The following is a 22753-nucleotide window of genomic DNA, read 5'->3' as shown; positions in this document are numbered from 1 at the left end:
AACACACGACTTTCAAGTGCATCCTCTGATGTTGGTCGTGTGCACCTTAGGTCACCTGGTGAAGGGGTCTCCCAGGTTATTTCTTGAAAAATCACTGTATTCACTTTGCCGTTAGTGAGAGTCTGGGGCGGGTGGGAACTCTGCAACTCTGCCAAACTGACAACCCCCGTCTGTTTCTCATTCTTTGCCCTCTGTCTAGCACCCCTGGCTTTTGTCTGCAGCAGCCACCGTGCCGGCTGCAGACGGGAGAGCGTGTTCCCGGCGTTCCTGGGAATTCCCGCCTCAGCAAGAGCGGTCCCTGCTCCACGGCTCAGCACCTTTGTCAAGGTTCCTCGCGCAGGATCAGCAAATGGAAAAGTGCCAGACACTTGTGCACACTTGTCTTTTTTCCCCTAGTGGTTACGTTTAATGCTTTTAAATGGAAAACGGGTGATGTCTCTATGTGTACGGTCTCGTCCTCACCGTGCACACAGGAGAGGCACCCTCTACTCCCGGCGTCCTCCGCGCTTCCCCGTTCCCGGCGTCACCCGCGCTCCCCGTTCCCGGCGCCCCTCGCGGCCGCCGTCCTCCGCGCCGCGAGCCCCGCCCCGGCGGCGACCGTTAGCGCGGCCGCGGCCTCAGCGCCTGGTCCCGCCCACGTGGCCGCGCCATTGGGCCGCGCGCCGTGGCCGGGAGCGCCGCGCGCCGCCGATTGGCTGCCTCTGCAGCCCGCTCTGCGGTTCCCCCAATGCGGGGCGGCCGCGCGCAGGATTGGCCGCGCGCGCCAAGGTCCGCCCTCCGCTCGCCCCGCGCGGCAGGCGGGTCCCGCCGACTGGAGAGCGCCCGCGCGGCCCTTCTGGAGGGCGGCGGCGGCGGCGGCGGCCGGGCAGTAGGGATCTCCGCTGCAGTTGGGCTGCGGGCAGCTCGCGCCGGCCGCGGGCGCCGGAGGTAGGTGCGGGGCGCGAGGGGCGCCCCGCGGCCGAGCGGGCGGGCGGGCGGGCGGCGCTGCGGCCTGCGTGAGGCGCGCCCTTCCCCTCCCTCCCTCCCGGGCCGAGGCCGCGGGCCGGGGTCGAGCGGGCGGGGGGGCGCGGGTGGGCCTGGCCTCTCCGAGTCCCGGCCTTTGTGAAGCATCATGGCCACGGGCCTCGGAGCGCGGGCGGGGGGCCCGCGGGGGCCGGGGTCTGGGCTGGGCCGGGGGCGGTGGCGGGCCCCGGGCCGGGGGGCGCCGCGCCGGTCGCTTTCCGCCTGGGCAGACACCGGGGTGTGAGGAGGCCCCTCGTCCCGCGTGCCCGAAGCCGTAGATGGCTTTCAGGCGGGAAAGGTACCAACAGGGGCGGTGCTCGCCCAGGACCCTGCCGGGTGTAACACAGTTTGGGAAATCTGAGAAGTCGCCCGTCTTCACCAAATGCTCACGGACTGAGTGTCACGTAGGTGATCAGGATGTGGTTTTGTCGTAACAATGACCATGATAGAAATAAGTGGAAGGTGGCAACCTGTTGACAGAGGTACCTGTCAGGTGTCGTCCGATGGACTTGGGTTGCTCAGGGTAGGAACTTGATTTGTCGTTTGCATGCTTGCATGTACCTTGTTACCCGGTGCACGACAGTCCATTCTGGGGCTGGGGACTGTGCCAGGCCAACCGCTAGGCGGGGATCCTGTTTCCTGGCGGCGGTAGAGTGGGCCAAACCCTGCTACAGGCGGTCACCCACCAGAGGGAGTGAATGGCCAGTCGGCAGTGCCGCCTGTAAGTGCGGGATGTGAGGCCGATGGAGGATGACAAAAGGACGGGATGAGGTCATACTGCTGCTGGGTTGGGCGGGAGGCTGCAGCGCCGAGAGGCTTGAGCGAAAGGCAGCAGCCACAGCGCTGGACCATCACAGACGGCACCTCCATGCCAGCCCAGCAAGCGGACTCCAGTGAAGGGCACTGTCCAAGCGTCTCGGTTTTACCCTGTGTCGGGATCCAGGGGAGCCTGCTGCAAGTCTGCTGCTGGCTTATGGTCCACTTGGCAAGCAAGGTTTGCATCCGTGTGTGCAGTCAGCTGAAGCAGTAGTGAGGCCGATGGCAGGAGAGCCACCCTTTGAGCCTTTTGTGGCCAGCCACTGTGCAGGGCACTTCCCAGGGGTTTTATAATCTAACCGTGACCTTGGGGGTACGAAAGTGAGTCTGACTAGTTTGCCCAGTCTCGGCTTCAGGTTGGAGCTGCCCTCTACTCCTTGGTGATCTCGTCCAGTCTCCTGGCTTTAATGCCGTCTCTCCTTGACATCTGCATCTCCATCTCCAGCCCTCGCCTCCCTTCTGAGCTGCAGCCTTATGCCTGTGGCTGCCTCTTCCACATCCCCCCGCGTTACTTTGATGCCAAGTAGCCATGTGTAAACCTAAACTGTGATCTTCACTCACCCCAAACACTCCCCATGCTGCCTTCACCACCTCTGCACGTGACATCTCTGTCCTTGAGTATGGAGTCACTCCTAGGCCTCCATGCAACCCTCAGGACAGTTTCTCACCACCTCCAGCGTGACATGCTGGTCCAAGCTCCCGGTGAGCCTCTTTATTCTTTTCTTTGCTCTCACCCTTGCTCCTCCTACTGTCCACCCACCTGGGGTTTTTCTGGACCTACAGTGTTTCTTTTAAACTGCAAGACTGTAATCCCGAGGCAGTACAGACTGGAGCCAGCTTACCTGGGTGGTAAATCCGCTCCACCACTTTCTAGCTGTGTGACCTCGAGCAAGTTGCTTCATTTCTCTATCCTTAACTTTTTCTCACAGTGCTGTGTGAGAGCTGGTGAGTGACAGTACCTAAAGTGCTTAGAACAGGGCTTGCCTGAGGGTTGGTTGCCACTGCTGACCTTGGATCATGTGACCTCACCGCTTGGACCCTCCTGTCCAGTGGCCCATCTCTCAAGATAAGAGCCAGAGTCCTGCTTTCCCTCGCCCTCATTGATCTGGCCTCCTCTCTCCCCACTGGGCATACTGCTGTCACCTGCCACCCCACGCTCCTACCCGGAGGCCTTTGCTCTTCTCGCTGTTGCCTGAAATGTTCCCTCCTCCCACCCCAGCTACCCACCTGGCCCACTCCTCTACCTTCAGGTGGACGTTGGCTGTGAGGCCTTTGCTGCCCACCCGTTTTGAAGCTGCCTCCCCTTCCCCAACTCCTTGCTTTGTTTTTTCTTGAACGGTTCTCAGTTTTTCTTAGTTGTTACTTGTCAGTCTCTCTGCTAAAACGTGAGCTCTGTGGCCAGGGGTTTTGTCTGTCTCATGCCCTCAGCATCTAAAATGGTATGTGTGTGCCACCTGGAAGGTATTGATAGGTACCGACAGGCAACAGGGATGGTAAGGAGCTTGCTTAGGATGGCCTGCTGTGGAGCCCTCAGCATGAGCTGCTGCCCCTGGGGCTGGGCAGCTTCCCTGAGCTCCAAGGACCACACTTTCCACGGCTTCTTGGAGACTCCACTCTGTGCAGCTCTTCAAGGCTTCCATTCTTCAGTTTTTATCATTCTCATCCTGGCTTCATGCTGCTCTTAGCCTTTGAACGTGGTAGCAGGTGTCCCCGTCCTGTGCCGAGTGTGTCTTCAGTGCCCCCCGTCTCCTCACATCTCTTCATGTTAGCCTTTTTAGCCCCAGAATCACGAGTTGGCTCTTGCTAGGGTCTCTGCAGACCTGCCTGGTGCCAAGGGGTTTGGTCCTGGTCACATCTGTGTTCTGTAGCACTGGGTATGCTGACCTTCTGTCCTTCTCTGAAATGATCTTTCTTGGTGCCAGGAGACTGGCCCTACTCCACTCAGTGTTCCTCGTGTGTGTCTGGCTACAGCCTCCTCAGCGATCACTGCGGTTCTGAGTCTGTCATCATTTGTGTGCTATGTTTCCTTGGTCCTTAGCACCTTTGACAGACATACCTGTGTGGGAGGTATTAGGTTAAATTCCCACTGAAATCAGAAATGTGAAGACATCTTAGAATCTAGGAAATAGATTGACAGTCAGTGGTTGTTGCCCTGTAGTTCATGGTAGTGCCCCCATCAGAGTAGGTAGTCTTTGGGTAGTTGTTGGATGAATTAATCAAATCTAAACAAGTCTCTGGTTTTTATGTTATGTCCCCTTCAAAGTTCAACCACCACGCTCTGTCCCTTCACTGTAAACTTCTTAAACATGTGGTGTCTGCTGTTTACTGTTCTGTCTGCAACCAGCAAGCTGCCCCGAGTGGGCGCGGGCACGCACATGTGTCTGCATCCGCGTGCATATGGCATGTTTGTGCGTGTGTCTGCACGGTTTGGGGGTGTACATGTGAGCACATGCGTGCGTTTCTGCACGTGCTTCTGCTCTGGTGGGTGCCCTCCCTCCTGCAGGCCCCTGTGTTTGGATGGCCCCCTGCCCTGCCTTCTCAGCCTTGTGTCTTCCCTTCCGTTGTGCTTCTCCAGAGTTGCGTCCTCAGCCCTCTTCTCTGTCTGCATTCCCTCTCTGGGCGGCCTCTCCTGCGGTTTGGGTGACCGCCTGGCTGATGTGTCCTGGCGGCCTCAGCCCCGTTGGCCAGGTCTGCCCAGAGGCTCGGGGCGCCCTCCTCTGCAGGCGCTGCTTGACTGTCCCTCCGGGGAGAGGCCTCGTTGGTCGTCAGGGCCCCCTTGTCCCAGCTCTCCACCTCTGCCCACTCAGCAGTGCGGTCAACTCTGTGTCTCTGCTGTTCTCGAGGGCACGGGCACCATGCCTGGCGCAGCTGTTGGCCTTCCTTCTCAAGTAGGGACTGAATTGTGGCCTGAGGGTCCCTTCACTCCCGGTGGCTTCTTGTTGCCCCCCAGGATGGAGCCAGGCTCCGGGCGGCTCCCAGGACTCCCCGTGCCTTGGCTCCAGCTGTCTCCTGCGGCTCCCCCGACCCACCCTGGCTGGGCTCCCTTCCCTGCGGTCACCACCCCTACCTCTCCCGGGAACAGAACCACGCCACCTCTGGCTCCCCCAGCCCGCTGCATCACTGTCCCCATCCACGTGCCCCAGGGTCCCGGGTGACAGAACCCCTGGCCCTAGTGCCGCAGAGTTGAGCCAAGGGTCTCCCGCTTGCCCTCTGACTGACCCGGCCCTCGCAGGTGAGTGGATCCATGTCGCTCTGGTGCTGGAGGGAAGCCGCACACCTTCTGTGTGTTCTGGAAAGGGCAGCCTTGCATTGCATGCTGGCTTGCCTTGTAAAAACTGAGTTAGGGGGTGCTGCGGTGAAGTTTAGTGGAGGATTTTTTTTTTTAATCCTTTTTGAGCCTAAACATAATATGGTTTTTGTGTTTCTCAAGTTGGAATTACAGTGGACAATTAATAAAGTATTTAATTTGGGACTTAAGGTACAATTTAGGTTCTGAAGAAAAAAGTAAAGTTCGATTGTTTTGAAGCATAGAAGGTTCTCTTTTTGGGCAGCATTCTTTTAAATTTTCACTGCTCTGTCAATAGCACTGGGCTCTTGGTACCAGGACGCGGAGGGCTCTGTTGCGTTGTGACGACGCCTTTACGTCTCTTTGCAGGTGGAGGAAGACGGGTGCCCCTCCGGCTTGAGGACAGACTCGCTTAGTCGTCAGTCATTTAAGCTGAGTGCATTGTGATTTCCAATAATTGAGGCAGTGGTTCTAAAAGCTGTCTACATTAATGAAAAGAGCAATGTGGCCAGCTTGACTAAGCCGCCAGCGTGTGCAGCGCGGGCAGGACGGCACCCGGGTCTCGACGGACTTGTGCATGTTAGCTGTATAGATTTATGTAAGGTTTTTTAAAACTCTGGTCTTTTAAAATAGTCTTAACCACTTTTACTATGGAGACATGTGAGAGCCCCTCTCCTCTCCCGCGTGAGCCCGCAGGAGGAGCGGTGATGGAGAACCAAGCTTGCCCCCTCCGAGCGCTGCCCCGTGGACAGTCTCCACCACCTCCCCTGCAAACGTCCAGTGATGCAGAGGTAATGGACGTTGGCTCTGGTGGTGATGGACAGGCCGAACCCCCTGCTGAGGACCCGCTCAACTTCTACGGAGCTTCTCTTCTCTCCAAAGGATCCTTCTCTAAGGCCCGCCTCCTCGTAGACCCGAACTGTAGTGGCCACAGCCCGCGCACCGCCCGGCACGCACCTGCGGTCCGGAAGTTCTCCCCTGACCTTAAGTTGCTTAAGGATGTAAAGATTAGCGTGAGCTTTACCGAGAGCTGCAGGAGTAAGGACAGGAAGGTGCTGTACACGGGAGCGGAGCGCGACGCGCGGGCAGAGTGCGGTCTGGCCCTTAGCCCTGTCAGTGGAGACGTGCATGCTTGTCCCTTTGGCGGGAGTGTTGGTAACGGGGTAGGCGTAGGGGGTGAGAGTGCGGATAAGAAGGATGAGGAGAATGAGCTGGATCAGGAAAAGAGAGTGGAGTACGCAGTGCTGGATGAGTTAGAAGATTTTACTGACAATTTGGAGCTAGATGAAGAAGGAGCAGGCGGGCTCACGGCTAAAGCGATCGTGCAGAGAGACAGAGTGGACGAAGAGGCCTTGAAGTTCTCCTACGAGGTATGTCGGTGTCCCCTCCTTTGGAGCACTCTTAGCAAAACCCAAAGAGAGGTGTTTGGGAATCGCAGCATCTCTGTAAAGCTGATGTTGCAGAGGAAAGAACACCCACAGGAGGTGGAAACGTAAATGTGAAAAGAGAAAGCCATCAGGAGTCCAGGTTTTCAAACTTTGCTAATGAAAAGTTTGGCTGACAGGTCTGCCTCGTACCCTTGTCCCAACTGAGTTGGAAGGAGCTGCTGGCCACGCTCCCTGGTGGCACGCACACCTGCCTGAGCGTGTGCTTCAGCTGGCGGTTTCATTCCATTTGTTTTTCAGATGATCACGCAACATAGAGGCACACCTAGGCCCCCGAGAGCGCCTCCTTTCTGTGTCGTTGTCAGTGACACTGTGACACTTGCCTGGAGGGCACCGGGGGGCTGTGGTGTCTGAACAGCATATTTTGCAGGATGATTTTGACAACGATGTTGATGCTCTGCTGGAAGAGGGCCTCTGTGCTCCCAAAAAGAGGCGGATGGAGGAGAAATATGGAGGAGACAGCGACCACCCATCAGACGGAGAGACAAGTGTGCAGCCAATGATGACCAAGATTAAAACAGTGCTCAAAAGTAAGTCGGGCCAGGAAGTAGCGAGTGTTCACGGGGCTTTGCATGTATGGGCATGAGAGCCCTCGGTGTCAGGCAGCAGGTGTGTGTCTGAGGCCAGGAGGGCCCTGTCTGGTGATAGGAAACAGACAAGATGTGAGGACACACCCAGATGCATGATGGCCCAGCTGCAGGTGGTGCAGGTGCTGTGGAAACCAGAGCAGCTGGGCTTGTGCGGCGTGGTGGGGAGAGGCCTTCTGAGGGGGTTGGGCAGATCCCTGGGGAGGGGGCATCCAGGGTTATGGATGCTGGGCCCAGAGGCGGTTGCTCGGCATGGTGGCTGGTGATGGTTGCAGTCCGGGTTCTAGATTCTGTGCCAAGTGTCGGGGGAGCCACTGGAAGCAAGCAGGACTCGTTCCACAGTCTGGTCTGAAAGCACGGCTCGCGGTGCACGTGTGACTCCTGCACTTTGAGTAGAGGTGGAGGGGTCGGAGACGCGGTGGGGAGCGGTCAGGGGGTGCCCAGAGCTGGCCCGTGCAGCCCCCCTGCTGATGCGGAGAGGTCTGAGGGGTCTCCGTGTCTGTTTCTGTCTTGGCCTGGAGGCACCTCTCAGTGTCTAGGTGGAGGTGTCAGGTGGGTGGTGGAAAGGGGCTGGAGGGACACAGGACTCAGGCACACAGGTTACATCTTCTGCTGAGCACCAGCGCAGGTGGCCAGCGTGATGGGAGGAAACCGAGGGTGGCCGACGTACAGTCTCCTGGCTGCGGAGCGGACATGTTGGCAGTGCTGGGCCGCGCGTCTGCCAAGTGGGCCGCAACAGGAACAGTAACAGACTATGAGATGCACGCGAGCTCTCCGGGCAGCTGGGCCAACTCTGTGACAGCTCACTATCGCAGACATGCCTTGTCCCATGATGTGCTCAGCTTGAGCTGTGTGAGTGCCTCCTTCTCCTTACTTAGCCCATAGCTGGTTGCAGACAGCTCCCAGCCCAGCCCGCGGTGGGCATGGGGGTGCCTGACGGGGTCTGTGCGTGTCCAACCTCACATTCCCTCCCAGGGCCGTCCTGACACAGGTGTCTGCTGGTGTTGGCCACGTGTGGGTGTCAGACCTGGCACAAGGGTGTCATTCCCTTTTCTGTGAGAATAGCTGGTGCTGTTTTCATCTTGTATGTGTCTTTTTAGATTTCACTTGGTTTTTCACTTCCATTTCTGAATTTTTTTTTTTTTTTTTTTTTTTTTTTTTTTTTTTTTTTTTTGCGGTACGCGGGCCTCTCACTGTTGTGGCCTCTCCCGTTGGGGAGCACAGGCTCCGGACGCGCAGGCTCAGCGGCCATGGCTCACGGGCCCAGCCGCTCCACGGCATGTGGGATCTTCCCGGACCGGGGCACGAACCCGTGTCCCCTGCATCGGCAGGCGGACTCTCAACCACTGCGCCACCAGGGAAGCCCCCATTTCTGAATTTTTAACTTGTTCCCAATACCTGTAAGAAAAGTAAGTTTTACTTAAGTCTTTGCCATGTGCTTTTTTCAGCAGCCAGGGCTGTCAGTAGCAGCTCGAACAGCACAGGCTTGTCACCTGGTCACAGGGAGCAGTGATCCACAGATGTGCAGTTACTAGCGAAGCCTACCCAGGCCCTGCGGTGCCTCTGGCCACACCTGTGGGAGGCGGGCGGGGAGTCAGTGTCCACGGTGCTTGCCAGCCGTGGAGGCAGAGCTGTGGCGAGGCCCTGTGTCTTGCAGAACCCTGCTCTAGGCTCCGAGGCCTGCCTGTGCCGTTCTAGGCTGGGGAGTATAGCAGTGAGCAGGGTGGACAGCTTCCTGCTGCACGGAGGGACTTGGAGCCTGTGGGTCACACCCAGAGGGACAGGCACAGCAGCAGAGGGAGAGCAGAGTTTTGCAGGTGGGGCTGGGTGGGACTTTCTCTAGTGGAGGGCGGGGTGTTCCCCCCTCCTACATTTTAGAGGTTCTCTGTAACGTTGGGTCCACCTTGCTGTTGTTTCTGACACGGGTTGTAACTTTGGAAACATCCTGACAGTTCTTACTCAGTTACAAGCGTCTTTAAGTGATTGCAGGGTGTTCTTGTCTTCTGTGCAGGTCGTGGCCGTCCACCTACGGAACCACTGCCGGACGGGTGGATCATGACGTTCCATAACTCCGGAGTCCCCGTGTACCTGCACCGAGAGTCTCGGGTGGTCACCTGGTCCAGGCCATACTTCTTGGGAACGGGAAGCATACGGGTAGGGGACACATCAGTCATGAATTTAGTCTCGTAAGTTGCAGGAGGAGCATGCATGTCTGCCCACGTTGCATTGCAGCCAGACAGGCAGATGAAAGGCACCGGACGTTCAGATGTTTGGGGCCATCCTTGTAATCTGTGTTGCAATTTCACTGTCCACAGAAACATGACCCTCCTCTGAGTAGCATCCCCTGTCTGCATTACAAGAAAATGAAAGACAATGAGGAAAGGGAGCAAAACAGCGAGCTCGCCCCCTGTGGGGAGGTGTCTCCCGCCAAGCCCCTGAGCCGATCTGCAGAGCTGGAGCTCCCCCTGGAAGAGCCCGACTCCTTGGGAGCTGACTTGGGGCCCCCAGATGAGAAGGATCCACTGGCGGCCGAGGCCGCCCCCGGGGCCCTGGGGCAAGTGAAGGCCAAGGTGGAAGTGTGCAAAGATGAATCAGTTGGTAAGTTTCCAGAGTGAACTTGGTCCCTGAGGAGGAAGGGACCTGTCCGTGCTTGCCTGTCCACTCCCGCATGGCTGGAGAGGCCGTCTCCCTGAGCTTAGGAGATTCTGCCTGCTGACCTCTTGCTCCCGACCCGCACACTGGTGCTGCCCTGCAGTGGCCTTTTTCTCTGGTCATGTTCGCGATCTTTCCTCAAGTCTTGCTTTTCATGAAAATGGAACATGCTCGCATGGAGTCCTGGTGTACCAGTGCGCAGAGTGGGCGTCTCCACCACGTGGTGTGGATGCCACCCCCTTCTCAGACCCTCAGTTGCTCTCAGGTGTGGGGCGTTCCTCCCTGTCCCTCCTGCATCTCTTCCATGGTGGCAGGCTGTCTTAGCCCCCATGCGTTTTCAGGGTCTCTCACTCTGCTACTGCCTGGCCTGTCTGGGAACTCCTGCATGTGAGGGGCTGGGGCTGCTGCTGAGGAGGGGGATAGTGGTGTCTGGCTCCCCGTCCCAGCTAGCTCTGTCAGCGGGTGGGCTGTTCTCGGGACACAGCTGGAAGGGAGCCCTCCCTGTAAGATTCTAACTTGGCGGTCTGCCTCTTCACACCGTCCTTCCGCACATGCAGGACACACCTGAGTGTGCTCCTGTTTTTCTGAAAACAACTGCCTACCACCTCTGACCTCATGGCTCTTGTTTCCAGACTCGCTTCTCTGCACTCATGTGTAAAGAACTATGTGGTTTTGGTTTGTCACTAAGTGTGCAAGCACGTTGTTCTGTAGCTCACGTGGAATCTCAGGCATCTGCCTGGTGGGAGGAGGGGTGCAGGCAGGGCGCCAGCAAGACTGATGGGAAGCCCTGGGGTCCTGGGGGAGAGGTGGAACAAGTGCCATGGCCCTGAGCTGCCTACTTGCTGCAGGGCGTGGGGGCGGCCATGGTGGGCACGTGGTGCCTCGGCTGCTGCTGGCCGTCCAGCACCTGTTTCCATATGGGGAGAAAGGTCCCAAAGGCTGGTTGCGGTTGGCTTTTTTTTTTTTTAGATTCGTTTTTGTTTTTTTATTTTTGTATTCTTATTCTTGTTCTAAATAAACTAAAGGACATGCCAGAAATTTGTCCCTAGGGGACCTGGCAGGGTAATTTGAGCTGGCAGAATGAAGGGACGTGATTCTTTACTTCCCTCGCCCTTGGAGAGGAAAGGGGAAGGGGGTATCGTGTGGCTGGGACCTGTCCTGCTCACCGGGTGGAGGGCGTGACCTCCACCCGTGACTTGGGTCTCTGATGAATCCCGTATAGACCTCGAGGAGTTTCGGAACTACCTGGAGAAGCGCTTTGACTTCGAGCAAGTTACCGTGAAGAAGTTCAGGACATGGGCTGAGCGTCGGCAGTTCAACCGAGAAATGAAGCGAAAACAGGCTGAGTCAGAGAGGCCCATCCTGCCGGCCAATCAGAAGCTCATCACTCTGTCTGTGCAGGACGCGCCCACGAAGAAAGGTGAACGGGACTCACAGGTCTGATGTTCCTGGGATGTGTGCTCCAAGGGTGCTGCATCGGCCTGTGTCTGCCCTGCGGCGCAGAGGTCCTCTCCCCGCGGGCTGGGGTGTGGTCACTGCAGTCCCCGCTGTTGCTGAGACGGCCCCTCTTGTCACAGAGTTTGTCATCAACCCCAATGGGAAGTCGGAGGTCTGCATCCTGCACGAGTACATGCAGCGCGTCCTCAAGGTCCGCCCTGTGTACAACTTCTTTGAATGTGGTGAGTGTGACCTTCCCCATCTCACTCCTAAAGCATCAAGCACGTCACTGGGGTCACTGCTGGGGAGGTGGGAGCTGACTGTCATTCCCCTCTGCTGGGTAGGAACGAGAGGGGAGGTCGAGGGGGATCAGATGGTCACCTCCCCGCACCCCCTTCCCACTGCACCTCCGAGGGTGGAGGGGCTGCAGCCCTGCAATGGCCACAAGCTGTCCTCTGGCCACCCGCATCACTCCTTAGTGAAAACCAGAAGCTCAGCGTCCGCTATTGTCTTCCTGCTTCTCTGGCTCACAATGTCTGCATGCCACCCCTTGCACTCTTCCGTCCATCTTTCTCAGACGTTGGTCCCTGTCCCCCTCGACTTCCTGGCCATGCTCTCTGCCTGCTGACTGTCCCTCAGCCCCACCCCAGTGCCTCAGGGACCCCCCCGCAGGCCTCTGCCTTCCAGCAGCAGCCCTACCCCCACCTCGTCTTGTCTGTCAGCGCGAGCACATTGTGTGTGTGCACGTATGCTTTTAATGTCTTGGCAAGTGTGTTTTAAAATGGTAATTTTAATTTTAAGAGAACCCAAGTGAGCCTTTTGGTGCCTCGGTGACCATTGATGGTGTGACCTATGGATCTGGAACGGCAAGCAGCAAAAAACTCGCGAAGAATAAAGCTGGTAATGTGCCTACTTGGTGTCAGAGACCCGTGTTGGCCCACCAATGGCTAGGGAAGGCTGTGGATGGGGCAAGTCTGTTTTATTTATGTAATCATCTACTTGGATCTTTTTAAATTATGTACTCACTGGAAAAGATTCAAATAGAAAAAGTAAAATGTGAGAAATGAAAGTAGAGGCCCTTTTCCATTCAGATGGCTGGGCCAGCGCCTCCCGCCCTGTCCCCAGCGCTCACAGATGCTGGTTGTTCTGTGCTGCCTGAGCCCAGGGCACCGTCTGTTTAAACCCAGCAAGGCAGGGGTGTGCTGAGAAGGAGAACAGGTGGCATCTTCCTCAGGTGGTTTTGATGTCCATGAGGACCATTTTTCCAAGTCCTTCCAGCTCCAGACTTGGGACTGCCACTCCTGGAACACAGCCAAGCAGGCCCTTGGGAAAGCTGGTGGTTTTTGGTGGAAGTCTGATGCTCCTCCTGCCCGTGTCCTGCTGCTGGCTATATTCCTGGCACTCCTTGTTGTTGGCGTGCTTTTCCAGAAGCCGCTTAGCCCCAGCACCAGGGTTATTTGGCCTCTTCTGGGGAGTGGACCACATCGCAGGCACGTGATGGATGCACCCCGGGCCCTGGCACCCCCATCGCCACGTTGTCTTCAGAGCAGCTCTGCCTCTTACAGAGTGCGGAGCGTTTATCGCAGTCTCACCGAGTCTCGGGTTGGTGGAGTGTCTGTGCTCCGGGGCTCAGAGTGCCCCTGGGCCTTGCTCTCTTCTGGTGGTGAATGCCGAGGGTGATGGGACCCCACGTTACTGTCTGGCTGACCCTGTGTGAAGCTGTGCTGGGTTCACAAGCTCTGCCCGGTCCCCAGGAGGTCTCCTGTCAATTTTAGAGAGATTCTCTCCAAAGGCTCTTCCTGCTTCACAAGTGGGGTGTTCCTGGGGTCTCGGAGCAGAAGCCTGTGAGGGTCCCATGGTGGGTGGGGCCATCCTCATGGCGCTGGCGCCTCGCCTCCCACCCCCACCCCATGCTCCTCCCCACGTGCTCTTCGTTTTGCACCCCTGTTCATGGGGTGCCTGCACTCGGCTTCTCGCCACCCCTGCGCTCGGGCCTGCAGGCGCCTCCCCAGAGTGTCCTTTTGGCCCAGCTGCTGCTCCCCACCACACCCTTTGCCTGTGCCTCACGTGCAGGCCCTTAGGGCTCTGTCCCTGGGGCCCAGGCTCCCTCGGCCGTGGGGACCCCACCCTCACCCTCAGTGTTCCTCTTTCCACAGCCCGGGCCACGCTGGAAATCCTCATCCCAGACTTTGTTAAACAGACCTCTGAGGAGAAGCCCAAAGACAGCGAGGAGCTGGAGGTGAGGGTTGTGAGCCCACCCTGGTGTCAGACTGTGCTTGGGTTTAATCGCTCAGGTGCCAGGTGCTCCGTCTCTTGTATTTCATCAAAGAGGAGACCTGCTTGTCTTTGCAAGCAGAGGAAATGTTCTTGTCAGAGAATTCTGTCCTTGTGTCTTGCCGAGGGTCGTGAGAAGCTGCGGGTAAATGTTTCGGAAGGAAGCCATGCTCCGCTGACAGCAGATCCAAAGTGGAGTGAGCCTTTGAGGCAGAAGCTGCAAAACCTAGATTGTTCTTTATGTTAAGAACCATTTAAAACTATTTGTAAAGTTTTTTGGGTAAATATGGTCCTATGGTTATTTGTAGCAAGCGCTTCTCACTCTGAAGAATGCATTCTTTTTTATAACACCATAAATTTTTCCCTTTTGAACTACACAGTACAGTGGATTTTTGTACATTCAGAATATTTTCATCACTCCAAAAAAAAACTTTGTCCCCATTAGCAGCCACCCCCATTCTCCCCGTTCCCAGCCCCTCAACCCCCAGCAGCCACTCATTTACTTTCTGTCCCTGGATTTGCCAATTCTGATGTCTTCTGTCAGTGGAATCATACGATGTATGTTCCTTTGCGACTGGCCTCTTCCACTTCACGTGCTGTGTGAGCTAGTGAGTATTATCAGATTGAGGACGTTTCTTCCACTCCTGGTTTGTTGACAGTTTTTGTTAAGAATGGGTGTTGGATTTTGTTTTTTCTGTTTCTGTTGAGATGATCTCGTGGTTTTTGTCTTTGACTTTACTGATGTGGGGGGGGGTGTTTCATTGACTTTTGAATGGTAAACACACCTTGCATTCCTGGGATAAATCCCACTCAGTCGTGGTGTATAATCATTTTTATGCGTTGATAGGTTTGGCTCACTGGTATTTGTTAAAGATTTTTGCAGCTGTACTTATAAGGGGTACTGTTCTGTATTTTCTTTTCTCGTGATGTCTTTGGTGTTGGTATCAGGGTAATACTTGCCTCATAGAATGAGTTGGAAAGTGTTGCTTCCTCTTTCATTGCAAAGGATTTGTATTAATTTTTTTTTTTTCTTTACGGTACGCGGGCCTCTCACTGTTGTGGCCTCTCCCATTGTGGAGCACAGGCTCCAGACGCACAGGCCCAGCGGCCACGGCTCATGGGCCCAGCCGCCCCGTGGCATGCGGGACCCTCCCGGACCGGGGCACGAACCCGTGTCCCCTGCGTCGGCAGGCGGACTCCCAACCACTGCGCCACCAGGGAAGCCCTTAATTTTTTTTTTTAAAGATAAACCACACGCTTCTTTGGTGGTACAGTGGTTAAGAATCCGCCTGCCAATGCAGGGGACATGGGTTCGAGCCCTGGTCCAGGAAGATCCCACATACTGTGGAGCAACTAAGCCCTGCGCCACAACTACTGAGCCTGTGTGCCACAACTACTGAAGCCTGTGAGCCTAGAGCCCGTGCTCCACCACAAGAGAAGCCACCTCAATGAGAAGCCCGCACACTGCAATGAAGAGTAGCCCCCGCTTGCCACAACTAGAGAAAGCCCGCACGCAGCAACAAAGACCCAACACAGCCAAAAATAAAAAGATATACCATGCAAGCACAATATTTATTCCTTCATTTATTTATTTATTTATTTATTGGCTGCACTGGGTCTTCGTTGCAGCACACAGGCTTCTCTAGTTGTGGCGTGCAGGCTCTGAGGTTTCAGCACACAGTCTTAGTTGCTCCGCGGCATGTGGGATCTTAGTTCCCTGACCAGGGATCAAACACACGTCCCCTGCATTGGAAGAAAGATACTTAACCACTGGACCACCTGGGAAGTCCCGGTATTAATTTTTTAAACACTTGGTAGAATTCACCAGTGAAACAGTCCAAGCCTAGACTTTGCTTGGTTTTGAAGTTATTTATTTACTGATTCAATCTTTTTGCTTGTTATACATCTTCAGATTTTCTACTCCTTCTTGAGCCACTTTTGGGATTTTGTGTCTCTCTAGGAGTTTTCCCACTTGATCTAGGTTATCTAATTTATTGGCAAATACACATTCATAGTATTCCGTTATGATCCTTTTGTTTAAACTTTTTTAAAATAAATTTATTTTATTTATTTTTATTTTTGGCTGCATTGTGTCTTCATTGCTGCACGCAGGCTTTCTCTAGTTGCAGCCAGCAGGGGCTGCTCTTCATTGGGGTGCGCAAGTTTCTCATTGTGGTGGCTTCTCTTGTTGCAGAGCATGGGCTCTAGGCACGTGGGCTTCAGTAGTTGTGGCACGCGGGCTCAGTAGTTGTGGCTCATGGGCTCTAGATCACAGGCTCAGTAGTTGTGACACATGGGCTTAATTGCTCCGTGGCATGTGGGATCTCCCCGGACCAGGGCTCGAACCCGTGTCTCCTGCATTAGCAGGTGGATTCTTAACCACTGCGCCACCAGGGAAGTCCCTTATTCCTGATTTTTAGCAGTTTGAGTCTTTCCTTTCTCTTGGTCGGTCTGACTGAAGGTTTGTCGATGTTGTTCGTCTTTTCAAATATCCAACTTCTGGTTTTGTTGATTTTTTTCCTATTGGTTTTTTATTCTCTATTTATTTCTGCTCTTGCCTTTATTATTCTTTTTTTCTGCCAGCCTTGGGTTTAGTTTGTTCTTCTTTTTCTAGTGTCTTAAGATTAAGGTATTGATTTGGGGTCTTCTTTTTAAATATGGAGTTTACAGCTATAAATTTTTTTCTGTGTACTATTTTGCATCCCATAATTTTGCTTTAATATATTTTGTGTTTCTTTTGTCATTTGTCTCAAGGTATTTTCCTGATTTCTCTTGTAATTTTTTTCTTTAAACTAGCAGTTATTTTAGGAGCATTTACTTTTCATATATTTGTGAATCTCCCAAATTTCCTTTGGTTATTAATTTCTAACTTAATTCCATTGTGGTTCAAAAACATAGTTTTTGTGATTTCAGTCAGTCCTTCTAAGTTTATTGAGGCTTGTGTTGTGACCGCCTGAGAGGATGTGCATTGTGTGCTTCTGAGTGGAGTGAACAGGCATCTGTGGGTTGAGCTGGTGTGGGGTTTGCTGTTCTCGTTCTTGGTGGGTCTTCTGTCTGGACTGGTGTTGAGTCCCCAGCTGTTACTGTTGAATTGTTTATTGCTCCCTTCACTTGTCAGGTTTTGTTTCATGTATTTTGGGGCTGTTAGGTGTGTATGTGTTTGTGATATTGTGATATAAAATACACGTTTGGTCTTTGTCCTTGGTTCCTGGTGGGACCTTCTAACGTAGTAAATAAATTAACGTTTGGTTTTTGTCTCCAGTTCCTGAAGTAGTTCCAGTTGATAAAAGTGAAGGGAACGTTCTATTCTAACCCCTTCAACTACGCCTGAGTTCATGTTCAGGAGGTGAATTTTGGAAGCCCCAAGGATGGGGGTTGGTTGCCAGGGGAACCATCATGTAGTCGGAGGTTGGACTTCCAGCCTTGTCCTCTGCCTCCCCCAGTGCCCGGGGAGGGGTGGTGCTGGGGGTTGGGTTCATCCCTCGTGGCCAGGGGTCTGAGCAGCCTGGCTCACACAGCGATGCCTCTGCAGACACCCTGACTAAGGGGCTCGGGGTGCCTCTGGCTGGCGGACCCATTGAGGTGCTGGGGGGGCGGGGTTGTGCTTAGAGGGGGATGATTTCCTGCTTGCTGGAACCAGGGCCTCCTCCTGATGCTGGGTGGGGAGGAAGCCCCCTCTCTGCCAGAGCAGCAGGTTCTAAGGCTTTTATATGAAGAGGGCAGGGCTGTGGTTGATGCTGCTACAAGCCGAGGGGCCCTAGAAGCTGGACAGTCTGGGAAGGGACCTCTCTGAGAGACCTCAAAGGAGCATGTGGTTCTCCGTTATGGCCAACCCGGGAGGGGGCCCACACTCCTGAGTGGGAGCCGGGGGCCATGGGGTCAGAGCCGCCTCTGGGCTGGCAATGCCTCTGTCACCAGCTTCCTTTTTCTTCCCTGAACCAGTTGGGCGTCGCCTCTTAAGAACCTTGGTCACGTTTCTGTTCTGCCGTGTCTGGTCACTTTCTCTCTTCTATAACCTCACTTATGATGGTTTTCAAGCTTTTTTCCGAAGGTTGTGTGTCTTTAGACTTCTGACCGGTCGTCTGATCAGCCTCTGATTCAGGATGGGCTCCCCAGGCCAGCGGCAGGCAGCCCGGCCCTTGCCATTCCTCGTTTGTGTCTCGGGCATCTGGGTGGGGAGGTGTGGGATGTGGGATGCAATGTCTCCGAGAGGTAGTGGTGGGGGCAGGAGGCCCCAGGGGAGGCGGCAGCACGGGAGCCGCTTCACGGGGCCACGGGAGTGGCCAGCACTATGACCGGCTGCTTCATTTTGTAGTATTTTAACCACATCAGTATCGAGGACTCGCGAGTCTACGAGCTGACCAGCAAGGCTGGACTGCTATCTCCCTACCAGATCCTCCATGAGTGCCTTAAAAGGTAAGTGGGCGGGGGGGGCGCTTCCCTGGCCATCGGGCATGGGGCCTCTCTTGGGTGCCCAGCACCCTTCCACCCAAGGGGCTGGATGGCGTGTGGTGGGAGAGTCCCTCCTTGGAGCAGCGGTTTGGGGAGAAGGGTTGGTTCTGTCTTGATGGGCCCTTGGAGGGCTTTCTGGAAGCAGCCATTTCCTCCCCGTCAGTTGATGTCACCTACTGTCTGTTTTCTCCTACAGAAACCATGGGATGGGGGACACCTCCATCAAGTTTGAAGTGGTTCCTGGTAAAAACCAGAAGAGTGAATATGTCATGGCGTGTGGCAAGCACACAGTGCGCGGCTGGTGTAAGACACACACCCCTCCCCCAATACACCCACACACAGGCTTTCAGTGATCCTGAGGACCACTGCCCTGGCATCAGCCGAGCCTCAGTTGTATGCTGACTGCCCACGGTTGTGCCCACAGCATCCCATGTCCACATCTGAGTCACAGCTGACCTGAGTGCAGCTGTGGGTGTCCAGTCCCTGGGCTGGTCATTTTGGCTGGGCTGTGTTGCTCCCCAGCGGCTGCCACCACTGCCCCTGTCCAGCCCTCGGTCCCTGTAAAGGGAGCAGGAGCCTCCTAAGACAGCAGCAGAGCCCCCCGCAGGGCCCTCTGCTGTTGCTGGGCACCAACTGTGCTCTTCACCTAATCTGGTGTTTGGTTATAACCTTACTTGCAAAGAAACTTTGTGTAACTACTGTAAACACAGACCAGCACTGGGTAAGTGAGAAGGTCATGACCAAGCAGGCCCTGGGTGTGCCCTGTGCCCTGCAGACACCATTCCTTGCTGAGGCCAGCCCTGAGCAAGTGGGCAGGGCATAGGATAGATCCCCCATCTGAGCCAGAGGCCCTTGCTGCTCTCCAGGCCTGTTCTGCACCCTGGCCCCACCTTCTCTCCATCTAGAAACGTCCCCAGCACAGGATGCCCTCTGGATGCTCCCCCACCCCTGTGTCTGCCCTGCAGGTGCGTCCTCTGTGTCGGCAGATGTGGGCTGGGGGCCGGGAGGCCTCATAAGCTATGGCCTTGGGTGTGTCCTGGCCTCCCCGAGCTTCTGATGGGCTGTTCTGCAGGATGGGCCGGGCTGAGGTGCTGTGCCCAGTGCAGCAGCTGCGCCTTCTGCCCCCTCCCGTCGGGAGCACCCCTGTCTGGACGAGGTGGCCTTGTGGATGGCTGGTATCTGTGACTCCCTCTCTCTACATTTCCTCTCAGGCAAGAATAAGCGAGTTGGGAAACAGTTAGCTTCTCAGAAGATCCTTCAGCTGCTGCACCCACACGTCAAGAACTGGGGGTCCTTGCTGCGCATGTATGGCCGTGAAAGCAGCAAGATGGTCAAACAGGTAATGGGGTCCCCTTCTGGCACAGGGGTCGGGGGCAGAGTTGGGCTCTGGCTGCATGGGGAGGGGATGGGGTGCAGGCCAGGGCTAGAGGGAGAGCGAGCAGACCACACACAGACAGCTCTCCCTGGCCACTTTCAACAGCCCATGTGTGTCGTCTGTTTTGTATCTGCTCTTTGGGCCAAGATCTCAAGATTTTAGCCAATACCCTTAGGTTTTTGTGTTTGGGGTGGAGAGAAGTACAGGGAAGCGAGGTTTATGTTGACTTTTTCCCTGACGTTTACAGAAACGGTCTGGGTCACCAGCACCCCTGTGAGTGGTGGGTGTGGAGGGTGGGGACTGTGGATGGTGACCCCCAGGCCGTCTGCGAAGAGCTCCTTGCTCTCGGCCTGACAGGGTGGGTGAGGGGAGGGGACACTGGGCCCCGAGGTGCTTGGCCCCGTGTTGCTGAGCCTCTGCCTTCGGGTCTGTGCTCTACTTCTGTGCATTGTGCTGGGCTGTGAGTGAGGGGAGAAAGCCTGCTTGGGCCCGTGGTGGGAGCCCCCTGGAGCTGGCGGGCAAGGGGTCCATCCAGAGGCAGGGGAGTGTGGCACCCACGGCCAGCAGGCATCTTCAGACATGGTTTCTTCACCCTGGACGGGCCTGCAGGGAGCTCAGCATCTGGGCCCCACAGGCTCCCAGGGGCTGCAGTGCCGGGGCAAGTTCTGTCCTGCAGTGTGCTGTCCCCCCGGCTGAGGCTGTGTCCTGGTTGCTCCTGCCTGAGGGCTCTGGGCATGTCGAGTGCCTGCTCAGTGGCTATGTCAGAGGCCAAGGGGGCCGGGGGAGCACCCTGCGCAGGAGGCAGTGGCAGAAGTGGGGAACAGCTGGCAGGCAGCCATCCAGGCGGGTCAAGGGAGGGGTGACCCCAGACGGTCCTGCGAGCGGGCTCTGCTCCCCAGGAGACGTCGGACAAGAGTGTGATCGAGCTGCAGCAGTTTGCCCGGAAGAACAAGCCCAACCTGCACATCCTGAGCAAACTGCAGGAGGAGATGCGGAGGCTGGCGGAGGAGAGGGTGAGGCCTGTCCGCATGCTCTCAGGCTGTGGCAGTGCTGGAGAGCTGGTGGCCCTGGCCTCCTGTGCACTGATGTGGGGTCCCTGTAGGGCTTGTCGGGGCAGCTTCAAACCCCTGGTGGCTGTGACCTCCTTGACCCTCCACTCCCGGGCATGCGTCTTGATGCCCACAGAAGTGCCAGCACGTGGTGCTTTGCGATCGCGCACATTCTGCAGCCCCGCCACCGGCCTTTCACCGAGGTTGGGCTGCAGGTTCCCATGTCGCCTACATCCCTGACCTTGGCTGTTCTTCCAGGAGGAGACGCGGAAGAAGCCCAAGATGTCCATTGTGGCATCTGCGCAGCCTGGTGGCGAGCCCCTGTGCACTGTGGACGTGTGATGGCTGGTGGTCCGGGCTCAGGGGCTGCCAGCTCTGCTGCGGGGGAGACCTGCCCTCACTCTGCAGCCCCGGTTCTCCAGTCCACGGTCCCCTGCCACTGCGTGTCTGACAGCCAGGTCCACGCAGCTCTTCCTTGGGGGCCACCCACAGGTCTGGGTGGCCATGTTAAAGCATCGACTCAGCCTGCCACACAGGTGGACACAGAAAGGTGGGAGGTCGCCGTGGACCTCTGCTTGTGTGGACATGCTGCAGACTGGTGTTATGAAGGTTTTCATGAATTTTAGTATGTAACAGGCGCTGACAAGAAATGATAGTTGGATGACATGAAATGAGAAAGCCCTGCGCCTGGTGCTCCCACGGGCACCGTAGGGACCTGGCCAGAAGATGCACGCTGGCACCCCATCCCCTTCCCCGCCTCCTGGGTTTTCCTTTTTTCTCCGAAAAAGTTATAGTTAGGAAGGAGTATTTCAGACCTCTTTGGTTTAAAATAAACACAACTTAGTATCAGAACTATTTTTCAGAGGCTGTAGGCAAACCACCAAGGTGATCATTCTTTGCCTTGAAATGCATTGCCCGTGACGTGGATGAAGGCACCTGTCCCTGCCCAGCTTGCTGCCCCTGCCTGGGCTGGGGGGTGCAGTCCATTCTTCTGAGTAAGTCTTAATGCCCCCAAAACATGCCTTCTTAGACACTGAGGCCCCTCACCTTCGCTGGCCTCTGGCAATTTTTTACTAAATTTTTGCACAGTCAAGTCTGTCCACCCATCAATTTTTAAAGCTTTTATGATATTTTAGCGTTTGGAAAGAAACTTTTACAGTGAGAGTAGAAGATAGATTTGGAATCACGTAGCAGATGTGAACAGTTAATGCATTTTAGCTCGTGGATTTGAGAGGAAACGAGGACCCTCAGTGCAGTGTGTTCACATGCTGGTGCTCCTGTCCAGAGCTGGTGCGAGCATGTTGGGGCGGCACTGGGTTTTGAGAGCAGCCGTCTGGTGCAGCCAGGTGACTAGGTGGCCCCTATGGACAGGTGTGGGGTAGATTTGTTCCCACTGAGTCCCAGCAGTCCAAGTTGGTTGTGAGCCGTTGGCTCCCCGCCCCTGGCATCTGTTCAGGGCACCGTGTGCTCATGGCACAGTGCTTGACACCTCCCCTGTAGGTGGTGTTTTTACAGGAGACAGTATTCTCTATGCCCTGCCACCCACCGTGACTGAGGTTGGCGCCTGTGCCGACCTTTGTAAAAGAGAGTCCGCAAATCGAGTTGCTATAATTACACACTTGCTTCTGTCCTGCCCCGTCTGCAGTTGTGAATAACCATTTGACTATAACTGTTTGCCCTTAAAACAAACAGTCAGATGCACCACCTCGAACCAAAGCTTTGTGCACACTGGAGGCAGGTGAGCCTCACTGAGGCCTCCCCGAGTCCTTCCTCTGTCCCGTGTATGGGTGCAAGTATCCTGTGAACACAGCCGTACTGAGGGGGCAGAGGGCAGGGGGAGCCTATGCTGAGGCCACTTTTGGGTGGCCACCACCCTTTGTGTACCTCCCAGGTGGCAGCTGGGCCATGGCTATAGGGGTGAGCCTTGATTGTCTGAAAGCATAAAGCAAAATGTCCAAAAGGAAATGGCTGGTCTGTCTTTCTTCTGGCCATGGGGTGGTCCTTAATTGGCTAAAGCTGCCCTGAAGGCCAGAGCAGCTGAGCGGTGTCCCAACCCCACCCCTAGCTCTTGTGGTCACTGGGAGGTATGTCCCTTTGGGGATGGGACTGCAATGAGGGTGGGGAAGGGCAGTAGGGCAGCATCTCATTCTGTGCTCCCCACACCATGTGTACAGTTGGCCCTTGGCCACAAGGCCTGTGTCTCTTGTCAGACAGCAGGCTCTCTGCTGGGACACTGGGACTTTTGGCCACGTGAAGAGCTGGGAGAACTGTTCCAACTGGGCCAGTTCTTATGAGCGCTCCTGGCCCTGCCCCGTTGCACCTGTGGTGAGAGTAGAGGAGAGTCCCTGTGTGCCAGGCTCTTGAGTTCTTATCACAAA

General features: G+C 55.7%; 1 protein-coding gene across 3 annotated transcripts; it reads left to right on the top strand.

Moving 5' to 3' along the window:
• Positions 1 to 753: 753 nt before the first annotated feature.
• DGCR8 (DGCR8 microprocessor complex subunit) lies at positions 754 to 22329 on the top strand. Of its 3 annotated transcripts, XM_079942565.1 has the most exons (15): positions 754 to 927; positions 5474 to 5702; positions 5801 to 6474; positions 6920 to 7079; positions 9148 to 9290; positions 9452 to 9734; positions 11011 to 11208; positions 11366 to 11467; positions 12027 to 12125; positions 13382 to 13464; positions 17815 to 17915; positions 18148 to 18254; positions 19163 to 19290; positions 20226 to 20339; positions 20634 to 22329. In XM_079942565.1, exons 3-15 carry the CDS (start codon positions 5812 to 5814, stop codon positions 20715 to 20717), a joined length of 2265 nt encoding a protein of 754 aa, XP_079798691.1. In that variant the 5' UTR covers positions 754 to 927; positions 5474 to 5702; positions 5801 to 5811; the 3' UTR covers positions 20718 to 22329. The 3 variants fall into 3 exon arrangements, with proteins under 3 accessions (XP_079798691.1, XP_079798689.1, XP_079798690.1); XM_079942563.1 differs by having other exon boundaries at positions 5474 to 6474; XM_079942564.1 differs by lacking the exon at positions 754 to 927 and having other exon boundaries at positions 4863 to 6474.
• Positions 22330 to 22753: the final 424 nt, after the last annotated feature.

The sequence above is a fragment of the Stenella coeruleoalba genome (genome assembly GCF_951394435.1).
Source record: "Stenella coeruleoalba genome assembly, chromosome: 14".
NCBI classification, from domain to species: Eukaryota; Metazoa; Chordata; class Mammalia; order Artiodactyla; family Delphinidae; genus Stenella; species Stenella coeruleoalba.
This window is presented reverse-complemented; position numbering and strand designations above follow the sequence as displayed.